The 22,556-nt window shown below is 40.7% G+C and overlaps 1 protein-coding gene across 3 annotated transcripts in view; it reads right to left on the bottom strand.

Annotated features, from left to right (window-relative positions):
- SHROOM2 (shroom family member 2) overlaps positions 1 to 14,910 on the bottom strand; it is a 115,765-nt gene extending 100,855 nt beyond the window's left edge. For all 3 annotated transcript variants that reach the window (XM_050973046.1, XM_050973048.1, XM_050973049.1), the window contains exon 1: positions 14,678 to 14,910. In XM_050973046.1, coding sequence (XP_050829003.1) covers positions 14,678 to 14,896 — 219 coding nt within the window. In that variant the 5' untranslated portion in view covers positions 14,897 to 14,910. The remainder of the gene's footprint in view (positions 1 to 14,677) is intronic.
- Between the last annotated feature and the right edge of the window lie 7,646 nt (positions 14,911 to 22,556).

The raw sequence follows: 22,556 nt of genomic DNA, 5'->3' as shown, positions 1-22,556 counted from the left end.
ACTTTGGCTGTTCTCCAGCACCATACTAGATTTTCAACATACTTTTAACTAACTGGAAGCTTGTGTCAATTGTCAGCACCAGGATTAAAAAACCTGCCAATTTATGGTGACGCAACCTTGGCTGTAACACCCAGGACCCTGCGCTATCCCTTCTTTTATTGCCACTGCATCATCAACTTCACATTAAAGCCCTGGTCTTTTCTTGCCTTGGGGGGGAAGTCCCCATCTCATGTGCACAACCTGCACTGCATTACCGAGGTGCAATAACTGAGGTAACAGCTTATAGGTTTGGGTTTTTTCCTATTCCTTTGAGAATGAGCTCCAGCATTCAGAAAACAAAGGTTATGAACTTCAAGATTTAATTTTAATACATAACTTTGAAACCTTTCAAGAAACTGGCATCCTTTATCAGATTTTTGGTCAGTTCAGGAAACAGATCTGGGAACATAAATCAAATAAGAACAAAATGAATTTGAACTGTCACTTTTTTTTTAAAGAAAAAACCGCAAAACCAAAACCTTGAATATGCTGGAGGTCATAAGGTGTTCCTGCTTTCCTTCCAAAACTGCAAGCTTTGCATAACATGTACTCAAGAATGGAAAATTCCTTTTCTGACACTGTACATTAAAGCTAGCTCTGCTGTTTAAAATGCCTAACTACTAGTCATGATCCTTCTGCCTCAACTCACAGCCTGATCAGAAAGGGAAGTAACTCAGAATATCTCAGAAAGGAGACATTTTTCTAGTGCTTTATGAAAATTTAATCAGCACCTGGACAACTATCATCAAACACTACAAAACACCCCCAAACCTTACTACGCACTCTTGTCTTCAAAACTAAAGCTGGATGAGATGTTTTAGCTGCATGACTCACAGAGATAGAGCAAAAACAATGTGCTCTCTTGCGTACCAAAATTCACAGGATACTTTTCCAGGTCACAGTTTGTTATGTGTACTCTGGCTTTGAATTAAAAAAAACAGACTGATTAACTTCAAATACAACTACAAAAACATAGAAGTCACTGCTCTTCCTGCAAGCTATTGAGTTCATTTGTATTTAAATTTATGGTATAGAAAATACAGACATCATTTTGTTGCTCTTATTTACATATATTACACCTTTCTAATGAAGTAGTATCTAAGCCATGGTTATACAAAAATCATCTTGTGTCCTCATCATAATCCAAGACCCATTTCAGTAATTAACCACAGGTGGTATTAACCACTTCACTAATCAAAGTTGTTCAATGCTTCCATTTTGAGATCATATTGTTTTTCAGTGGCTGATGAATTTGCCATAGTTCAATTAGTTAGGTAGAAACTCTTCACTGTACATGCAAGGTTTAAACATTTATTTTTCTTACATTTCAACTGAAATGGTTCACCCAGTTCCAAGGAACAAATGAAGAAATAAAATTATGAAAAGAAATCTTCATGTTAAGAAGTAAAACTGGCAACTACATTTGAAATACTCTAGTGACCACTGCTTCAGGAGAAGTAGTAATCAGACAGCATCCACAATGTCATGCCTTATGTCTCTTCACCTTTAAAAGTGCCCAGCTATTAGAAGTCTCAATCAACAGCAAGTCCTGAGAGAAGGTCCTTCACATTTTGTAGGCTTTGGCCTTTAAAGGCCAAAGCCTATCTCCAAGCTTTGGAGATAGGTAAAGAAATAGCATAGTGAAAGAAGCAGGTAAAGAAAGAAAATGCTGACTATTTAATGGAATTCAGAATCACTCATGTAGATAATGACAAGGGAAAAAGACTTTTAGGTAAGAAGAGGTAACACTCAAATGGGTTAAAAGAAACTCAGAAGAGTCTGAGCCCAAGCACCAGAAAGAAGAAGAAATTATAACACATCCCCTCCAGAACCTGGAGACCAGGTTCCTGAATCCAAACATTCCTTTGGCAAAGGAGAAACCTAAACCCACTGCACAAGGTATCCCAGTCACCTTCTAATGCTAAGTCCCACAGGAGAATTAGTTTGAAAAATGCAGTTCAGCTGATAAAATTACATAGATACCACTAGGACATCAGTTTTATTTTGCCTTCTCTTAAACAAAACAATAAGTAAAAGCAAAAAAAACCCACCCAAAACTATTACAAGAATATAAAATGTAAAGACTGAATCACTCTGTAAAATTATTTCAGACTGTTACACATACACAACCCTAGCCCACATTCCTTACAACCATGCAGAAACACATGCTAATGCTGAATTTCATGGACAAACAGAATCATAGAATGGTTTGGAAGAGACCTTAAAGATCATCTCGTTCCAAAACCATGGCCAGGGGCAGGGACACCTTTCACTAGATCACATTGCTCAAAGACCCACCCGCCCTAGCCTTGAACACTCCCAGTGATGGGGCATCCAGAGTCAACAGATTTAAACAATCAGAATAATAAAAAAAATTCAGTGCAAAGTTTAAAAACATTTTTTAAAATCAGTAATTACTAGCAGCATGGTATTGAAAGGCATAAAACCAATTTTCTTCAGTATCAAAACAAGAAGCCCAAAAAAAGTCACAGAAATTTCTCCAAATTCAGAAGAAAACTTGGCCATAAAAAACTGCAGCCAGAATCAATCAAATGGAACAGAAAAATCCAAAGTTTTAGGCAAAGAAGTCCCTATAAGATATGCAGACGCAGCTATAATGTCATGACTTAATTTAGCGCTGATTTAGCAAACATGCTCTCCTAGATAGCCAAATGTCAAGTATTTTTTGGTAGCCAAAAATAAAAACAGGCAAAATAGTTTTCTTTTTACTCCGATATTATCAATAGTTATGCCCATTCTGTCCTCAGAAGAGAGGTGAACACATTTTAGATTCAGACTGCTTGTTAATTCAAAAGTTAGGAAACAGGAGATAATTATTTTCAAAATTATTTTGGTACTTGAATTTCATTTTCACTGGAAGTCAGCTGGACTAAAGCCTGTTAGTCACTGCAGAGCATGTGACTGTATACCATGATGTTGCCACTCCCTGCTGATCTTCTCCTCTCCCTCTAATCAGTTAATTAAATTGCTCATGCAACATTTCCCCAGTCAGCTTTCAGCAAAATAAACCAGGTTGCTAAAGACTCGATGTTTGCAGCACCGGATTTAAGGTGGAGCCTACACTAGCCCAACACCTTTAGGCTGAAATACAGGGTGATGGCACCAATTGACACAATACAGACAGTAGCCTCCAATTACTGCTAGTAATGGCCAGACAAACTAAACTTTTTTATTTTGTCTGCAGCTAGAAAAAACATGCACATGCTCCCCTCATTCTGCTGAAACTTGTATGTTGTGCTATCACCTTAGACAACTGATGAAATCATCATCAATCTTCATCATTGATAGTATCTTTCTATTACAGAGCTGTAAGCTCGTGATAATCACCAGAAATTGAAGGAAATTCAAGTGGACAGCAAGGACACATTTTGGCTACAAAATTATATTTCCATATGAAGTTTTATTATCAACAATTGTTTCAAATGGCTGGCTGACCTTCTATATAAGTAGTCCACACTGGGTTTTTTTTTGCCTCACACTCAGGTAACTGGCTCACCTCACTCCATTCATCTCTTCTACTTTCTGAAGCACCAAAAGCATCTATGCATTTTGGGTAGGTACTGGGTTTAATTTTGTAAACACAGACCTAACTGTACACTTTGGTGCATTACTTATGATGAACACTGTAGATTAAACAATACTTTGTGCTTGTGTCTGCTGTGAAGAAAAATTAACAGAATCACCTTTTGACACAACTTTGTGTACCCCAAGGGTTTTCAAATATCTGTGTTCTAGGTCTAAATAGAAAGACTACAAAGTCTTTGGCACTGTAATAGTTCAGCACTTCTGCATAATATCTGTTTAATGAGAAACAAGACTTCTGTGAAATAGTATAGTTCTATTCATCACCAGAGGCAAAGCAGACAATTCCACAGAGGTACATAAGCAAGCCATGGCAAAAGAGGTAATTAATTTACTAGATCTCTCAATTTTCAATGCAGTTGATTTCCAGTTCTTTGCTTCTGATGAAGCTTTGCCAACTCAGACCCTTTACTGTCTTCAAGGGAGCAAACAACCACCAAAGAGCCACATGCATCTTCACTTGCATATTCTGATCACCGACATCTTTGACATTACAGGTCACAGCTACTATATTTGTTAAGATGATGACTTCCTGAATCAGACAGAAGAAATTCAGTTGAGCAACAAAAGACTTGTCTTGCACCCCTCCCTAACAAGAGACTGAGTAATTACAGAAACTCCTCAGGTCTCCAAGGTGTCAGAAAAGGCACATCCCTACTCCCTGCCTGTGATTGCTATCTTCCACAGCAGTTAGGAAAAACATCAAGTTCCCAGAAGGTAAAAAATGTGTACGAAAAAACTTATTTTACCAATATATCATTGGAGTTTCCATTTTATAAGTAAAGGAGCAAATTGTTTGATGTCACCTTTTACAAGATAGGATAATGGGAAAAGAATAAATACAAAAGTTCTATACATAGTAAGAATACATAGTTTAAAAGGAGAAAAAAATACCTCAGAACTTAAAAGTCGTGTTCCACCAATTTTTTGAAATTTAGAAGAAGCACTATGACGTGAGTGTTGCATTTAAGAGAACTCAGTATTTCTGTCATACCTCCCAGCCACAGAACAAGACACTGTTTTTTTAATTTTACAGAAGCCTTTCTATTTGGAAATAAAGGCACTTGACCAAAATAGTCATGTATGAAAAAGATTAAAAACTGTTTATAAAAGCTGTTCTTTAAAGTACACAGTTCTCTTAAGTCTTGAGTTAGCTATTCAAAACAATAATTATGTTTAACAGACACATGAAGCTTCAAGTTTTCCCTGCTACCCTAAAATTCTTTCCACATATAAACACCCAATAAAACACTACTTTATGTCAACACAGTATGTTTGTATCTTTCTTTTACTTGAATGAAAGGCTGTGAAATGGATGTTTTGCTATTCCATTAAAAAAAAGAGACAATTGCAAATGTTTCTGCTGAAAATCTAATGTTCTACTTTCTTCTGGGTCAACAAAAAAAGTATTTCTAGAGAAAAAAAAATTCAATACTGTAATTATTGTATTATCCAGAATCCAAACACTTATCAGGAGTTGCATAGCTCATTACATCAGCTATCAGCCAGCTAAACACCCACAAGCCCATTTTTGCATGTAATTTGTTTAAGAAAATTAACACACTGATGACTAACTGACACTGTGTAGGAAGCACTTCACTTCCTTTGTCATTAAATCATGTTTCTATGATACTATCCTAAAATACTAGAGTATTTTAATGAAAAATACACAAAGTATTGTTATTCCCAAACAGTATTCACTGAACCAAATCAGAAGCTTATTTCCTAAGGAATGCTGACTAGTTTATATGTATTTGGGAAAGTGGGAGACACTGCTTTATTTTATAATTTATGTGAAAGTCTTCAAAGCAACTGTGTAGCAAAGTATGTTTTATCTCAAGAGAGAGAAAAAAATCCAAAATAATCTTTTTGTATAGCTTTGTGAAGGTTTTTGAGAAGAAGCATATTTTACTGAAGAGGAAAAGTACTGAAACTGCAATTTCAAGTACAGCAGTAGGTACCTGTGCATCACTTCTAAACAAATTTACTGTACTTCCATGCTCCCCATTGGCAGATCCCTCCCCCCTTCAGCTATCCAGACTTGACTGCAAGTCCATTATGGAGAGAATATACTAGAAGGACTGAGGACGAAGAACTTAAATTTCTTACTCTAAAATTAAGAAGTCTGGCCATTTTAAAAGGCTCTGGATATTTTTTCAAATATGTTTCACATGGATCTTTTTCATTAAAAAAAAAAAAAACAACAAACACTCAAAGCACAACTTCTAATGAAGTTCATGCATTTCCATTACAAAAAAAACCCCTTAGTTTCAGTAGGTATGCTACAGTTTCCACAAAATCAAATTGAATTTACCTTCACACATCAGCAAAAGCATTCTTAGACTCTGCCGAACTGCTCAGAGATGCCTGTCAACTATTACCAGAACATTAAACATCCACTTGTAGTAGATTATACAAATGCACAGCCAAAGTCGAGAGTATTTTCTGTGCACTGAGTACAGAAATGATCGAAAACTTATAAACATGATTGACAGAACGGCAAAGAGCCTGGAGCAAAGAAAAGATCCCATAAAGCCACCTACAATCACAATAACAAGAACACCCTCAATCATGATCCATTCTCCTTCTGAAAGGTCACTAATCCAGAGAAATGACTGCAAGAATGGATGAACCTGCACGGTTAATAGGTGTCCAAAGGGATACAGCCTCTCAAGCACTGAAGGAGATTTCCCTACTATGTTACCCATTTCTAGCTTTCAGACACTGAGATTTGTCCCACCCTTTTTTGGACCATCTTGAAAACCAGGCCACTCTACATCTTAAAAAAAAAATAAAATCCTCATTATTACACTTCTTCAGAAAATCTGTATCTAAGAAATGTGATAATGTGCTTCCTAGCTCATATATCAGTTAATAGATTTTTCTAAGCAAGTAAGAGGAATTTAAACATTTCAAAGAACCTAACAATTTAGACATGAACAGATTTAAATGGGGAGAAAGCAGGGCTGGTGCCAGAGAGGAAGTGTTCCTTTCTATATGGAGTGAGGTAGGAGAAGTACAGGGACAGGCCGGGAGGCATTCATCCCAGTGCCAATACTACTGAGCTTTTGACTTATAGCTCAAACCTTTCAGTAGATTTTGGAATTTCATCAGGGCTTGGAGGAACTTTGAAATAACCACCTCTTTTCTATCATCAAACACTCAGCTCCATCTGTTTCTACTCTAAGAGTCAACCCAAGAATTGTGTACCTGACAAAAGCTATTTGGTTTCTCAAAGCTGCAATTTGCTGCATTTCTAGCAGTTACCAGCAAGTTGGCTCTTTCTGCCTGGGGGAGTCCAGCACACCACAAAGACCTTCAGATACTCAAGAAGGTCACTAAAAAGACCCCCAAAAATTATGTGGCAGATGCCATTCTCTTTTCTGCAATAAGAGAACTGTGCTTACAAAAAATGCCCTGAATTATTCAGAGACTGAACACTAATACTGTATTAATTTATGGAGAGAGGAAGGAAGTTCTCTCCTAAGGTCATAAATGTTGTCCTTGGTAGGTAACAACTCTCCCCTGATCAGCTTGATAAATCAAAATGAAAAGCTATGCTCAGAAACAATCAGAGAAATAAACTCTTAAAAAATATTTTAGGTATAGGCACACACGCACTGATATTGCTCAGTAATATTTTACCTTACTACAGGTAGCCATGGAAGATCCTAGTATGTGTTGAGGAATCAGGGGTTTCCTCAGCTTCTCACACAGTTGACAGCAAGTGGCAGGCACCTCCAGATAGCAATTCAGAGCACATAAATCCTGCCTAATTTAAATACTACAAAACACTTTTCAAAACTATCTCCTTCTAGTAAACATTCATCTTAAACCCGGATGAACACCAGCGGAAGTCTCCTGCTGGAGACATTCAAAAGTCCAAACACATTCAGAAGTCCATCAGTTTTTCAAATCTGATTCCAGTTCAAAACTTTGTAGACTATTCCTGTCACTGAATTAATGCATTTTAACACAAAACATTCAGTTACTCATTTCAAAACCCTTACATTCTCTTTTGCTTGTGTATGACCATATCTGTGAAGTTAGAAGTAGTACAAAAATTACAACTCCCAATAATTCCCCCCAGAGTAGTGATAATATTCTTGGAGAGGGTATGAGGGGATAACGAGAGCACAGCATAATTCCTGCATAACCCTTAAACTGAAAATATTATGCTACATGGACTTAGAAAGCTTCCAAGATTGTTTCTTACCTTAAAGATAAGCAACCCACCCCACACACACCCCAAATAAGCCCCAAAGTAAAAACAAGCCCAAACCCAAAAGTCCAGAATTATGTTAAGTTTTATAGAGAGGCATCAATACCAAATAGGTTCAAAATAGACAGCTGAAAGCAAGTCCTCATAGATTAAATGAAGTCTTAGCATAACTGCATCGATTTTTATTTTACTTGTAAAAATCTTTATGCACTGTAACTCTTAAATGCACAACAAGTAAAAAAAAATCTCCTTAAAATCTAAGACCTGTCTCAAACTTCTATGACAAACTGACCCACAGACCTAGATCCATATACATATTAGGTATTTTATGCATAGATTACAAATGCATAGAAAGACTAAATACAAACAGCTTTTCTTGAGAAGAAAGAAGCTCACATGTAATAAAATACTGGCTTTGTTACTACCAAACAGTTGTTTCCTCTAATCTATTCACAGCCATGTTTCAATTCCCATTTACCTTATTCTTTCCACACTCCCATACTTTAAACACTCATTAAGCAGGAGCACACACAATGAATCAAGGTCTGCAGATAAAAATAAGTACAGTCTATTGAGTAACTGAGTAAAGCATATGTAGCATATGCATAAACACCACACATACCCACGCTGGTTTTCCTCTTAAAAAAGAAACAAACAAAACCATAAACATGAGGGATACCTAGATAATTAATTGCATTACAGGCAAATCTCTGGTAACAGCAAGCAACAACTAGAGGTGTCTTGCAGATCTCTTATTTCCGCGCTGATGTCTATGATAGCATCCAAAATTCATACTGAAAAACATATGTATGAACTAACAACCAGAGAAGTTTAAATTGTCCTTTAAACAGCCCAAACATTCAGTCAATCCAGCTCTCTCACTCCTACTGCAGTAACTATTCCCACAAATCACACAATTCTTCTGGCAGACGCCACAGACATGAATGATTCTGTTCGTGTTTTCTTACAAACTAAAAAAAGCATGATAAATTTGCCCAAGTAGCTGAAAGACAGAAATGCAGAGGAGATAAAAAGCAATTTGGAACCAACCAGTATATCCAAAACTTGGAAGTTCACTTGTTGTAACAAAGTTTCTTAGTTCTGATTTTAAACAGAGCACTCTGAGTCCTCTGGAAGATTTTTTCCCTGAAATGTAGTGTGAAATGCACAAAGAAGACTGCAATTTCAGTACTGCAAGCTCACACCATTAAACCCCACTCTCACACTGTTGACTGCTAAGCACCTAATTTAACTGAGACTTCTGAAGTCACAAGCCTTTAAACTATCCTTTCATTTCAACTCCTTGAAGTTTAAGATCACATGTGGCAATATCCAACATAACTTTTAAATGCAACTTCCAAAACTGGTGCCATTTCAACTGTTAAAGCCATCACAAAAACAAAACAAATCACCAAAAAAACAAACCCACAAAAAAAAAAAAAAAAAAACACAAAAGAAACCAACCAACCAAAAAAAAAAAAAAAAAAAAACCCCAAAAAACCTCCCCAAACCAAAACAACCCCCCCCCCCAAAAAAAAAAAAAAAACCTGTAAATCCAACCTCCTAAGCTTCAGACTTCCCCACCACATATGAGGGTGGTGGGCTCCACCATTCTGCCAGTAAATTAACACTCATAATAAAGAGGTCATTCACTAGCCATTAGAGCACTAAAACTGAGACCATTCCCTTCATCAACTAGCTTACCAAATTAAAAGCAATAAGATCTTCCTTTATCAAAGCAAGCCAACTCCTCTCTTCCAGTAATAGAAACCTGGGATCTAATAACCAGACTCCAAGGAAAACACCACCCAGAACAGTTTCTATAGCATTGGGAAAAAAAGCCCAATTTTTAACATATTTGGCAGGGGGGGAAGTATAAATAGCTACATGATATTATTTCAAGCCTAAAACATTAACTTTAAACACATTTCCTAATATTTCTCAACTATCAAACTGAGCAACACAAAAAGATCCAACTCAGACCATAAGCCCCTTGTGCAAGATAAGAAGCTGAATAAACGTTTCAAAAGAAACACAGAACATTATCTGATACATTCTTTCAAAATTGTTCACTAACATACTTGTTAAAATTCTGACACATGCAGGTCAGTAATTCTACCTGGGATTGATGACCAAGAGAAAATGAAGAGAAAAGAAAACAAAATGAATAATCCTCTATGTATTATCTTTCTAGAACTGAAGGAAGTGAATGAAATTTGTTGGGATACAGAGACCTAGATTAGAATTATTTCTTGGCCACAGTACAATGCCTCCTAAGAACTTATAAATCATCTGTTTACACAAATGGCTGCATTTAAGTTGAAGCAGTCAGGAATTTCACAGGATTACTGGTAAATGCTGGTTTTCTGGACATCAAGCTTCACAGCCAAGTTTAAGAATTGTTAGGGTCTACAAACAGTGCAGCTCACCTCAAACACCTAACTTGAGGGAAGAAACTGGTATTTGTGTTTGATTAGGTCTTTTTTTTAAATTAATTTCTATACAGCATCAATAAAGCTCTTTTACACCCTAAATATTGTTGCAGTATGGTGATGCAAGTAATTGCTTTTAGTTACGTGTTTAAGGCCAAAGAATAAAGAATTATCTAATTAAACTAGTGATCACTTACTACTGAAACAACGAATTAATACAAGTCACATGGAGAAGTCTTGCAGCCAATTAACAGAGAAGCATTTCTTTATACAATTTAAATGATTTTTAGGTTAAAAAAAATTACAATTCACAGCTAACCGCAGACAGAAGCACGTTAGGAAAGTGCAGTGTAATAAAGAAAATAAAGGTTCTGAGTCTGTCTGATACTCTTTTTTAAAAGGCAGCACCTCTAGCTGGGGCATGAATTCAGCACTGATTCAGGAGACAAGAACTCTATCTACTAAATCAACAACAAAACTTCTTGCAACACTCCAGGTTTCACTTGGAAATCTTGCTGAAATACCAGCCAAGCTTAGCCTTGATTAGACTGCAATGAGATCATAGCTTTAGGAGGTATAGCTGTAGGCTCTTGTAAAGCTGATACCAAAGAGAAATTTATTTAAATGATACATCAATATTTCTTGAAATTCATAAACTAGAATGTTGTCATATTTATTAATGTATTATGGATAAAGCTGACTGCAGAACATCTTCAGAGTTCTTAAGGATATTGTTAGCACAGGAAGTTAGCACACCACCCACAATCAAAAGTATGATTGACACTGCAAGTTGGGCATCTCAGAAAAGAGCACTTTTAAAGTAAAAGTAATCAAGATAATGCAGCTATGGGAGATTTTCAAGAGATTCACTCTTGAGCACTCTGACTTTTCATTTTCATTACTTCCAAAAAGACCTCCTTCTTCAGATGTTGTTTCTTTAAAAAAGAGGAAAATACAAACTGAGGCTCTTGAGACTTCTAATTACTGTCCTCAAAGATCTCATTTCACCTTTTGTTGAAATACGCATGTTGCCATAAAAAGCAAGTCCTTTCTTTTAAGATGTCAAATTAGGCAAGACTGCCCAAATCAAGCTGCCTTTGGGCAATTTTTTTTGCACATGCAGAGATCAGAAAAAAATGTAAAGCATTTTTTAAAGGGACATTAAAAATAATGGTATGCAACACAGTGACAATGCTAAACGACTTTTTTCTTAAATATTAGCAACACCATTTGCACTTGGGTGGGGCAGGCTTTAGACGACCAGCTATGTTTAAAGATCGAGCAAGCTGTATCATGCACCATTTTTTTCTGTACCTATTGCAGCAATAACAAAAAGGGCAAGGGAAAAAAAATTTAAAAAGGCTTGTACCTGGCAGGTGAATTTGATACTCTGCCTACCTGGTTCTATTTCTGGACTATTTCTCCAAGTCTTGTTTCAGGTACAGGAAGAAAAGCTACTGTGAATGGAGAAACCTGCCCACCCTGAAAATGCTGGGCCCGCTGCTAGGCACCAGCAGCGTGACTGTGCACTGACCTCTCCCGGGGCAAAGCACTTCCCTCACAGCATCAATCATGGAATGGTTTGGGTTGGAAGGGACCTTTAAAGGTCATCCAGTGTAACCCCGCTGCAATGAGCAGGGATAAAACGCCAGCAGCTGAGCACACACTTACACCCTTGGTAAGGCTGGACACATTTTCTTCTCTTTAGCATGCCTTGCTTTCTCTGATTATTGGCAATTTGGTGGATCAAAAGACACTCTTGTTTTAATTGACTTAATTTCTAAAAAATTCCCAAATAGTATTTGTTGCCAGAATTTGCCCTAGACTCTCCCCATGATACCTGTAGTAAAATATTTCCCTTCCTATCAGCAAGTGAAATAGCCACACAACTAGAGAAATGGAGAAGTGTATTACAGAGAAAAGTGCTGAAAAGTGAACACCATATATTTACTCATGAATTTTTCAATTACAGTATCTTTTGGTGCTACTTCTCCAGCAGTTGTGCCATATATGCTAAAGAAAGTGGCAAATATTTACAAACACAGACTTCCCAGCATTTACATAAAGGTGCAACTTTCTTCAAAGGCTGATCTTGCTTTTGAGACTGTAAAAGCACAGAGACAAGCAGAATTTTAGAAAACCCCCTTAAGCAGCTGCTATCTGAGACTCCATTCACACCTTGTCACATTCCTAGAAGAGTTGGCAGTTGTCGTCATCCACCCTCACTTCCCCAGAGATGCTCTGGACTAGAGTGAGGCAGAGCTTTATAGTCAGCTAACGCTTAAGCACAGTTTGAATCCACAAAACCAGGAGTTTTTCCACAGATGTCCTGAAGGATTGAGTCCACTGTGTTTTTCTGGGTCTCCCACTGACCAGCCATCAGTCTTCTAAAAAGGAAGGACACATGCCACAGAGAAAAGCACTGGTGAAACGGCATCTCCTCATCCATGACAGCCCAATGATCTTCACTCAGGAACAGGGTAACAAGTTCAGAGCTCTCTTCGGCTGAGAGGAGACAAAAATTATATCTCCTGCAAGGAGGGACTGTTTTAACCACTCTCTTTTAAATTATTCTTCCCACCACTAGAAGGAGTACAGTAAAAAACTAAAACACCATGATGGGGGGGCCAAATCAGGACAGAAAATTTTGCAGCTAAAAAATCATAGTCCTGGGCACACAAGTTTCAGTCCCTGGTTTCAAAACTATTTCTATACCACTGTATCCAACAAGAGCAAATAAAAATATACTCCAAATTTTAAACCCAAGGAGCCAGGTTGCCCTCTTACTCTTAGGTCTGTACAGATGGACCCAGACTGCTCTTCCACAGAGCAGCACAGCTGTGTGGTTCCACTTAATTATTCCTTTGCAACAGACCCAGTTTAAAAGGTTCCCAGGCACAGACACTTCTCTCCACATACCACAGCCACATCCTCATGCCACAAATACTTATGCCTGTTACTTAATACCTAGGTAACATTATGAATAAGCATCACTGATCAGTCTTTAGATGTAGCACTTATTAGCCATTGCCAGAAAGGTGGAATTATTGGAATTGGAACTCAATAGCTAGTGCACACATAGTAAAATCACTCTTTTCTCCTTTTCTCAAATGCTCCCAGCTTTGCTGTTCTCTTATCCAGGACAGTGGTAAGTGGCCAACACTCCTGCAGTCATTTTTCAGCCTATACATCTGACACTGACTGTTGTTCTTTGAAAAACAGCACTAGGGAAGTGATCTAGAAACAGATGGTTTGAAAAGTTCTCACTGGGAAAGTCCGTAACACAGTTGTTTCAAGGGTGGGAGAAGGGAACCAAGCAGAAAACTCACAACAAAACCAGATGAAAAATAAGATCATTTCTGTTGTGGATAAACCAGGACTTGATGACCTCTGACACTCTCTGGCACTTTCAAAATGGGAACAGGCAGAGTCCAGAGGACTTGGAGACAAAAGCATATATATAACTTTCTGACAGATCTTGAGCAAAATGTGCTTTGCTAATGTGACTTTTTTTTCACTACAACATATGGATCTATTTTCATGTGCTTTCACTGTGCAACATGAAAGCTGTCTTAACTGCAAAAACCAACAATTACTGAGAATGGGGGCTCTTAAGTCAAAACACATTCAGAAGAAAAAAATTTTCTACAAAACATGAAGCATTTCTTTAACTTGTGTCCAGTACGCTGAGAGTAAAGCTGTAAGTATAAAAGGACAAGAAAAAAACGGAGAAAGAAAAGAAAAAAAAATTTAAAAAACACAAAAGAGAAAAAAAGAAGACAACCAGATAGTGCATATACACCAAGGACGTCTCTCTACCCCGTCTTCGGTGCATGGATTTGGTCACTAGCTACAAGACCTTTTTGTTTCAAGAAGGGACAAACAAAAGGCTATCCTAATTACTTAGAATTTGCAAGTGCAACGGCAGCGGAGAAAACAGCCTCGGAGCCGCGAGTTTCAGTCTCCATACCCTCCTGCGCCAGGAGCCCGGAGGGGAAAGAGGGAGGGAACAGCCCAGCAGAGGGTTTCGGGTACCCCAGCCAGTTACCAGCGCCCACAACGACGGCGCCGGCTTTTTACTGGGGCGTACGAGCGGCCAGAAGCGGCAGCTCGGAGCCGCCACGCTGCCTGCGCCCAGCAACCTGTTGCCCCCAGAACGGCTGGGATGAGCCCCGCACCCTCCGGTACCGATCCCTGGGCGCTGGCGGCGGCCGTGGGGCCCTGGAGCACCCCCAGCCCCGTGGCACCTGCGCTGGGCGCGCTGCCCCGCGGTACCTGCGCCCTGGGCTGCGGGCAGGCGGCGCGGCCGGGCTGTCACCGCCGCGGGCACGGCAAAATGGAGCCGGCCGGACCCACCTCCCCACGCTCCAGCGCCGCTCACCTTGGTGATGATGAGGGGCTCCCCGTGCTCCCGTCCGCCCTTCACCGTGAAGCCCCAGGGAGCCCCGCCGGTCAGCTGCACCTCCACCAGCTTGTAGCCCTCAGCTGCCCGCTGCTCCACCATCACCATCACGGGCCCCGGTTCCACCAGTCCGGCGCCGAGCCGAGGGTCGCCGACGGCCAGCCGCTCCCGTCCGCCCCGCAGCCCCACGTCCTCCATGGAGCGCCCGTCGCCGCCGGGGCTGGCTCGCCTCTGCCGGCCGCTCCCCGGTGCGCGCCAGCCGGCGGCCGCCCGCGGAGCCACCTACCCGCCCCGCAGCGCCGGCCGGCCCGGCCCCATCGGCGGCGAGAGAGGGCTGCTCCACCCGCCCCCTCCCCTTCCTCCTCCCCCGCAGCCCGCGGTATTGTCTCACGCCGAGGCCGGAGCCCGGCGGCGGGGGGGCGGCACCAACTTGTGGCAACTTGGCGGCGGGGTAAATGCCGCCGAGCAACGCGGGGCGCTGGGAGGAGCGCGGCGGGGAGAGGCGCCCCCGCCTCCCCTTAGTCTCAGAAAGGGGACGAAAGCCGCGTTTCTCCAGCGGGGCAGCCGCTCGCCCCTCCCAGAGAGCGGCAGCCCCGCAGCGCGATCCCCCGGCCGAGGAGGAGGGGGGAGAGGGGAGCAGCCCAGGGCCAGCCGCCAGACAAAGGCGGCGGCGAGAAGGTCCGTGAGCCCCGAGTCACCCCGGGGCCGGGGCCGGGGCCGGGCCCGAGGCCGTACCCGTGTCACCCCACCACAGGCAGGGGCAGCCGCGCCTCCCCTCCACCCCCGTTCCCAAACAAAAGCGGCGAGCAGGTGGAGGGTGGGGTGAAAGGGCAGCCGGCGGCTGCGGCCGTCCCCCGGGCAGAGACGCCCCGCCTTCGCCGTGCCAGGCGGCGGGGGGCCGGGGTTGGGAGCGCAGAGGGGGCCGGCTCTTGCCGGCTTTTCCCGTCTCGCCGCGGTGTTCGGGAGGGGAAACCGAGCAATGCCGGGGGCAGGTCAGGGGGCAGCCGCAGCGGCAGCCGAAGGAAGGAGGAGCTTTCCGCCGGCCCCTCCCGGCCCGCGCTGCCTGCACCACCTGTGGGGCGGGAGGGGCCCGCGGGCTCTGGGCCGTGCTCTCCGGCCCGGCCCCTCTAGCGGCGGCCCCGCGGCACCGCCCGGCCCGGCCCGGCCCGGCCCGGCCCCCGCCGCTGCCACAACGGATGGGCCGGGCCGGGCGCCGACTGGAACCGGCGGGAAACACAGGTGAAGCTTTCAGCAAAGAAATCCAATAGAGAAGAGATTTGGAGTCCCAGATTTTTAAAAAAGTTTGATGGCCGTGTGCGAGGCAGCACTAGAAGCGCTAATCTGAAGGCCAATCTTGGATGGGAAATAAATGCAGGGTTTGGGTTTGCTTGATGCCTTCACTGAGTTAGTGGTGAGGCTGGGAGTGAAATACTTCTCTTTTGCAGTTCTCGCGGTTTAATTGAATCACTTATAGGCGGTTTCAGTGCCTTAAATCAGGACCAGACTTGACCTAGAGTATCAGTGTCCTAACACATAATCCTCCTTGGCATTTCACTGCCAAACAGGCAAACTAATGCTTGATCTATGGCAGAGGGAAATCTCTGTTTTCGTTTGTGAAAGACTAGGGAACCTCAAGGTACTTTTTCATGTGACGAGCTGTCTCATGGAGGTGCCTGGTTATATGCAGTGGGATTTTAAGGTTTTGTATGATGATGTAACAGGTCATATATTTTGCTTTCTGAAAGTGAATCTTGGGACATTCTGATTATGTGGTTTGTTCCTCTAACTCCTGTTTCAGTTGGTTTATTTCTCATAAAACTCTCCTGTCTCAAACTAAACTTTTTTTTTTTTTCTTTTTTTTTCCCCTACAATACTTCTAGGATTAGCTACAGGATGTTTCTTCAATACCCAAAGAAAACTTTGGGTTCAGGATTGAGAACACCTGAGTCATTAATCCCAGCAGCAGATTGGAGAACATCTAGAAAAAAGAAAAATACAGGATTAGGATGATTGTTGTTCCCCTGTGATTAAGGGACAGAAGGAGCAGTGGATGGGGTACTCAACCTTAGGAATCCTTTTATGAGAATCCTGCAAAATACAAATCATATACCAAACCTAGGTATTGCATCAAGTTATTTAAGGTCTCTAATGACTCGCAGATCTTCAGTTAGATTTCTTCTGCAATTATTTTCAGTCATATAGACAAGCAGAAATAAAAGTAGTTTTCCCCATGTCCTGTCTCCAATTCTTGGAATCTGAAACAAAGTCTTCATTTATGTTTGTGTAACACGTATCAAGTTGTCTTCACAGCAATATGTACTCAGTAACATATAGCTGGAAGTTTAAAGGAGCTGGAGTATGCAATTTGTTTTCTCTAAGTGTGATAATGAAAGGAAGATACAGAATAGTTATTTAAACTTTAGTGTATCCCCAAGTATGCACACTGAAATGAAAATGAAATAAATAGCTCACATCATTAATGACAAGAGCGAATACTGCTACCAAAAAATGTCTTCTCTGTTTATATCCCCCCTTTTTCAACTGCCAGACATTAATTCTTCATCTTGAACATTTTGTTGTCCATAGAAATTCAAGATTTACATTACTGTTCTGGCTTTTAGAATAGGTCTTTAAAATTCAGTATTGAAGCATGATGAAGAAATCTGAGCACAGATTTTAAAACTGGAAAATCTAGAATCAGGAACTGGCAGCTATTGCAAACTGTCAAATTCTGCTACTGTAATTACATCAGTGGAAGATGAGGACAGGTAGCTCTTGGGAAAGCAGTTGCCTAAAGGAGGCATTTTGTTCTACAGAATTTATTCAACCTCCATTCTTTGCACATATTAAACAAAGCATTTATTGAATAGATTCTAAAATATTTCATTTCATTTGTGTGATAAGAGACCCAATGAAACTGTATGTGTCTAACAAAAGCCTCAGTGACGAAAGATTTCATAGTCCTGGTTAAGAGAGATGTCAGTAAAGAAGTTGTTTCTAGCTAATGCTTGCTTAGAACCTGATAGTCTGACAAAGTTGACAAGCAGATCCTCTGTTTGTAGCTGACAGTTGAGAAATCAGATTTCCTTACCTTGAATGACACCTTTTTTGCCTTTTATTCTTTGATGTTATCAATATAACTAAGAGACCATAAAGTGAAGTTCTTCATACATATGTTTGACCAGCCAAAGCAATAAAGAAAAAAGTTTTTGTCATATTGGTCAAATTTTTGTCAATTTCTTTTATATCCTCCCTCTCTGTGAAATCTGAAGCTTATTCAGAACTCAGCTGGAGATTTGTACTTTACTTAAAATATTGTGATAATTTTATTACTTGAATTTCTGCAGCTCCTGACAGCTTTCATAAGGTTTCAAATAGTCATAAAAATTAAGGATTTATTGAATGAATTCTAAAATATTACTTTTCATCTGTATGATAAGGGAACCAATGATAACTGTATTTGTCTAGCAAAATCCTCAGTGACCAAATCCTCAGCTTTTTCTCTTGCCAAATGTTTTCTGAGCACACAGATGTTACCAATAGAAGGTAGAAATGCAAGATGCATCAGGGTGCCATAATTATATCAAAGAAAGTAACAGACCACTTTTTCACACTGAGGATAGAGAATGATGCAGCTATTACCAGCAAAGTATGAAAAGGGTGCCTTAGTGTAGAAATCTGTGCCAAAGATACATGTATCGAAGATACTTCACTGTGATACACAAAAGTTACCCCAGAGCTTTCTCCTGCTGTGCAAAAGGAGTTATCACACTTGTATTAAGAGATGGTTCCCACATCCCCAGATTGTGTGTCCCTGCCCTGAGAAACAAAAGCTTTCTGCAGTAAACCAGTCTCCTCCCATAGTACTTCATGTCATCCTACTTTGGTACTTGAAGCTTAATTAACAATTTCAAGTGAAATTTTGTTCTCAGAATTTATTCAACCTCCATTCTCTCTGTTGCACATATTAAAACTCTCTGTTCCTTATTTAGTCACTGAGATTAGGAAAACTGTGAATAAATTACTTTGTGGCAGGATTTTATTTGAACAGGCACAGTATGATAAGGCACAGCCTGTTTCACCTTTGTGGCTGTACAAAACCTATCTTTTCCTTAAGGCATGGCACCTTGCAGTGAATTGCACAGGATACCTGTATGTTGGCTCTAGAATAGGATGGTTTACTCTCAGTCCTGAGGCCATTCCTTGTGCTGGACATTGCAATGTCAGGAGGACTTCTTTTTTTTTTTTTTTCCCAGAAGCCAAGAAATTTGAGAGATGTAGAGGCTCCTGACCCCTAGCTCCAGAGTAAAGAACTGAGGTGAGGTAAGCCTTTACAACCTCCCACTTTGTTACCAGCCCTTCCGGAGCTAACCACCAAACATCAACAGGCTGGTGAAGAGACAAAGTGCCTCTGCCTCAGCCATACAAAATCAAAGGCTGATGCCCTGGAGCATGCATGGTACATTGACAATTTGAGTTCAGATGCCAAAAGAGAAAAGCCAATCCATGGTACATATTCTGAGAGATATATAGGATCATGGAATGGTTGGAAGAGACCTTAAAAGATTATTTAATCCAATGCCCTGTGGGCAGGGACATTTTTCACTAGGTTAAGTTGTTTAAAGCCCCATCTAAGCCAGTCTTGAACCCTTCCAATGACGGGGCATCCACAGCTTCTCTGGGCAACCTGTTCCAGTGCCTCACCATCCTCACTGTAAATGATTTCTTTGTAATATGTACTACCTCTTCATTGCCTGTCCCTTCTGAGTTTACAGCCACTGATGGCAGCCCTCCAGTCATGCAATTCATATTCACCACATTTCAGTAATAGTGGTTAGGCTGTAGCTTTCTAATTGCACAGTGGCTTGCAGCTCTTTCCTGTTTCCAGCTATAATGTCTTTGAAAATTATCATCACAAAGACCAAAACAACTGAAATAGTGATAAGAAGTTCCTGCAACAGAAGTGGATGGATTTTTTGATCAAGTAGTTCAAGGTTTGTCAGGCTGCTGACAGTCTGTTGTGGAGTCTGAAAGTCCTGAGAACCTGGAGAAACAGGTTGAGTAGCAGCCCGACAGACATCCTGGAATATCTGGGAACCTGCCATGCTGCTTCTGATGGATTCAGCATAATCATGCTCTTCTGCAAAACACTTTGATTCCAACAAATTACCCATTTTCCCAGAATGAAAAATACCATGTTGTTAAGTTCCAGCAGGATGTCTCTGATTTAGGCACCTTAAAAACCTTTCCCAAGTGTGTCTTGTTTCTCCTGTATTGCAAGTAAGGCTTCATCAGAACATAATTAGTGCTGGAGAAAACCTTAGATGTTCTCAACCTTTCAGATATATATAACTCAAATGCTTGATGAACTCTTTATTTCTTTACAATTAAAATAAAATCTGTGTTCTTTATCTAAAGCTTTCTATAAAGCTGAAATTCATGCAAGAATACCAGTTCAGATGATGCTCAGATATTTCTGTATCCCATAATGATTTGGATTCAAACTTTGTTCAATTTTCTCTTATTCTCACAACACATAAGCTTTGTACCTCAGAGCAATTTTCTGAAGGTGACAACATGAACTGTGGAAGAAGGTTGAGAACTGAGGCTGTGAATGGCCAAGAGAAAAAAATATGACAATTTGCTACAGATAATATTCTTGATTCATATCTTGAGACCTATTTGACCTGTAGACAAGAAAAGGGAGATGAGTCTAACACAGACTCCTATAATCCATAGCCTTCTTAAGGATTTATAATTTTCACAACGCTGCATGATAAAAAGATTGAAAATCGAAGAAAAGGGCAATTTCTCATTTGGTTACAGAGTCAGAAGATAGCATTCACCTAGCAAGAGGAGGTGAATAGGTAACCAGTTTTCCCTGGAGATGTAGTTTTCAGCTTGTAGTCAAGTTCAGGCACAAGTTAAGTCCTGCCTTGGGCCATAGACTCTGTAGTATCAGTGTATCTGTTCCCTTTCCAGTTCCTACATTACAGCCCTTAATCAAATCATATTACATCTCTGAATACCACTTTACAGAGAAACTAAGGAGCAGAGTGAGAGCACAGAGGCTGAAATACCAGTATGTGACAGTCCATACTGTTTCATTGTCGGCAAGCTGACTAGGCAGAACTTGGACACAGTCTGGGGGATGATGTGGGCCAGGGACCATTACTGTGAGGCCCTAAGGCTTTTTTAGTTGTGGAAGAGAGTCCAGCAGCATGTGCATATATACATTATATAGCTGCATTTGATCATATGTATGTACATTGCAGCTTCATTAACCTGGGAATTTTTTTTTGCTTCATGAAATTTCATCATTTCAGTGAAGCATCGTTTGTAATATTTATTCTTGCTACCAAGTTTCTGATCATGGTACATTAGGGAGTGCTTTTCATGGTCCATCTTCTTTGATAACACGTGTTACATGATAACATTCTCTGTACAAACTGTACTGTGCCACTTACTCTCATGTACTATAAAACACTGACCCATTTTAAGTATGTGAGGGATAGTCTCAGAGGCTAGGAAGAGTCTTTAATGCCTTTAAACTCTGATATCACAGCATGTTATATTTAAATTCTGTATTTGCTGAAGATGGTCAGTGGAGCCAAGATGGTAATGGAAAATGCAAAGGGAGGATTTCAAATACTCTTTGTGGAGAGAATGAAAGCTCCAAAGGCTTTTAGAAGGTAAGATAAATAGCAAGAGGCTGGAATATGCATGAGAGCAGACAAAAGCCTTGTAATCTGAATTTTTCACTTGGACTTTGTCTTCATTTGCTAGCTAGCCCCAAACAGACCTTTTTCTGCCTATCAGCCATGTATAAATAAATCTCTCAGTGCTTTCTATAAACAGACACAGTTTCTGCATTACAACTGACCTTTCTACCCTTAGCTTGATTACACAGAACATGTACCATGTCCAGGTGAAGGTCATAGGATGTAGAACCTTGTGAGAGTCCATCTGAGCATGCATAAGGCATGAAGTACCTGTTCTTTTTTTGTTGCAGTGCCATAGGAGTTTGCCCTAAAGCATCAGGTGAGCTCAAGAGGCTGTGGTCCAGCAGTGGCAGATGCAGGATATTGCATGAATGTGGTGATATTAAGGATGATGTAAGGCTGGTTTGGGCATGCCCAGGAGTCTAGGGGGCAGAAGTTCTTTCTATGCATGCCACTTCCTCCCAGACTGCTATGCCCCTTTTTGCTAAAGGCATAGGTGTGGTCTCCTCTCAGTTCTGCAAACAGAACTGTTAGCAGTTGATAGGATATTTGAGGGAATCCTGAGTCAGACACATGAGAAAAAGTGCAACATTTAGATTAGCTTTCCCTGGCTGGTGTTTGGCTTAGAAAGGATGAAGCTGTGGCAGGTACTGTTTCCTTAGCCTGAATTTTGTGCAAAGCAAACTCATGGCAATGGAACATTGTTAATTAAGTTCTGAGGAAACAGCTTTTGGGCGGCGGTATATTGCCCATCCTCTTTTTTAACATAGATCCTGTCAGAACCTCGAAATTTAATTTCTTTTGAAGGTCTGAATTTGTGGAGTATGAAAGGTACACAGAGGATTATTCTCAGAACACTGCTTTTCTGAAGCTGTTTTAGAACCAATCAATTTCTTGGAATTGTGCTCACAGGAAGGTGACTAATAGAAGTAGCTGGTGTAGCCAAGCTGTAATATGAAAGTATGATGTAGCTATATTGCTCACTTAAATGTATATCCAGTAACCTACATTGGATGCTCTTACTTCTTCCACCCTGGACTGTGAAGTCCACCTCTGACAATGAAGTAGTGGTCTTTAATTCTAAAGAGTAGAAAAGTCAAAAGAGTGGATCACAAATCCTTTCTGCTCTACAGTGT

The sequence above is a fragment of the Serinus canaria genome, chromosome 1, assembly GCF_022539315.1.
Source record: "Serinus canaria isolate serCan28SL12 chromosome 1, serCan2020, whole genome shotgun sequence".
In the NCBI taxonomy this organism is placed as follows: Eukaryota; Metazoa; Chordata; class Aves; order Passeriformes; family Fringillidae; genus Serinus; species Serinus canaria.
Note: the sequence above shows the minus strand (reverse complement) of the source record. Positions and strands in the feature narration are given on the sequence as shown.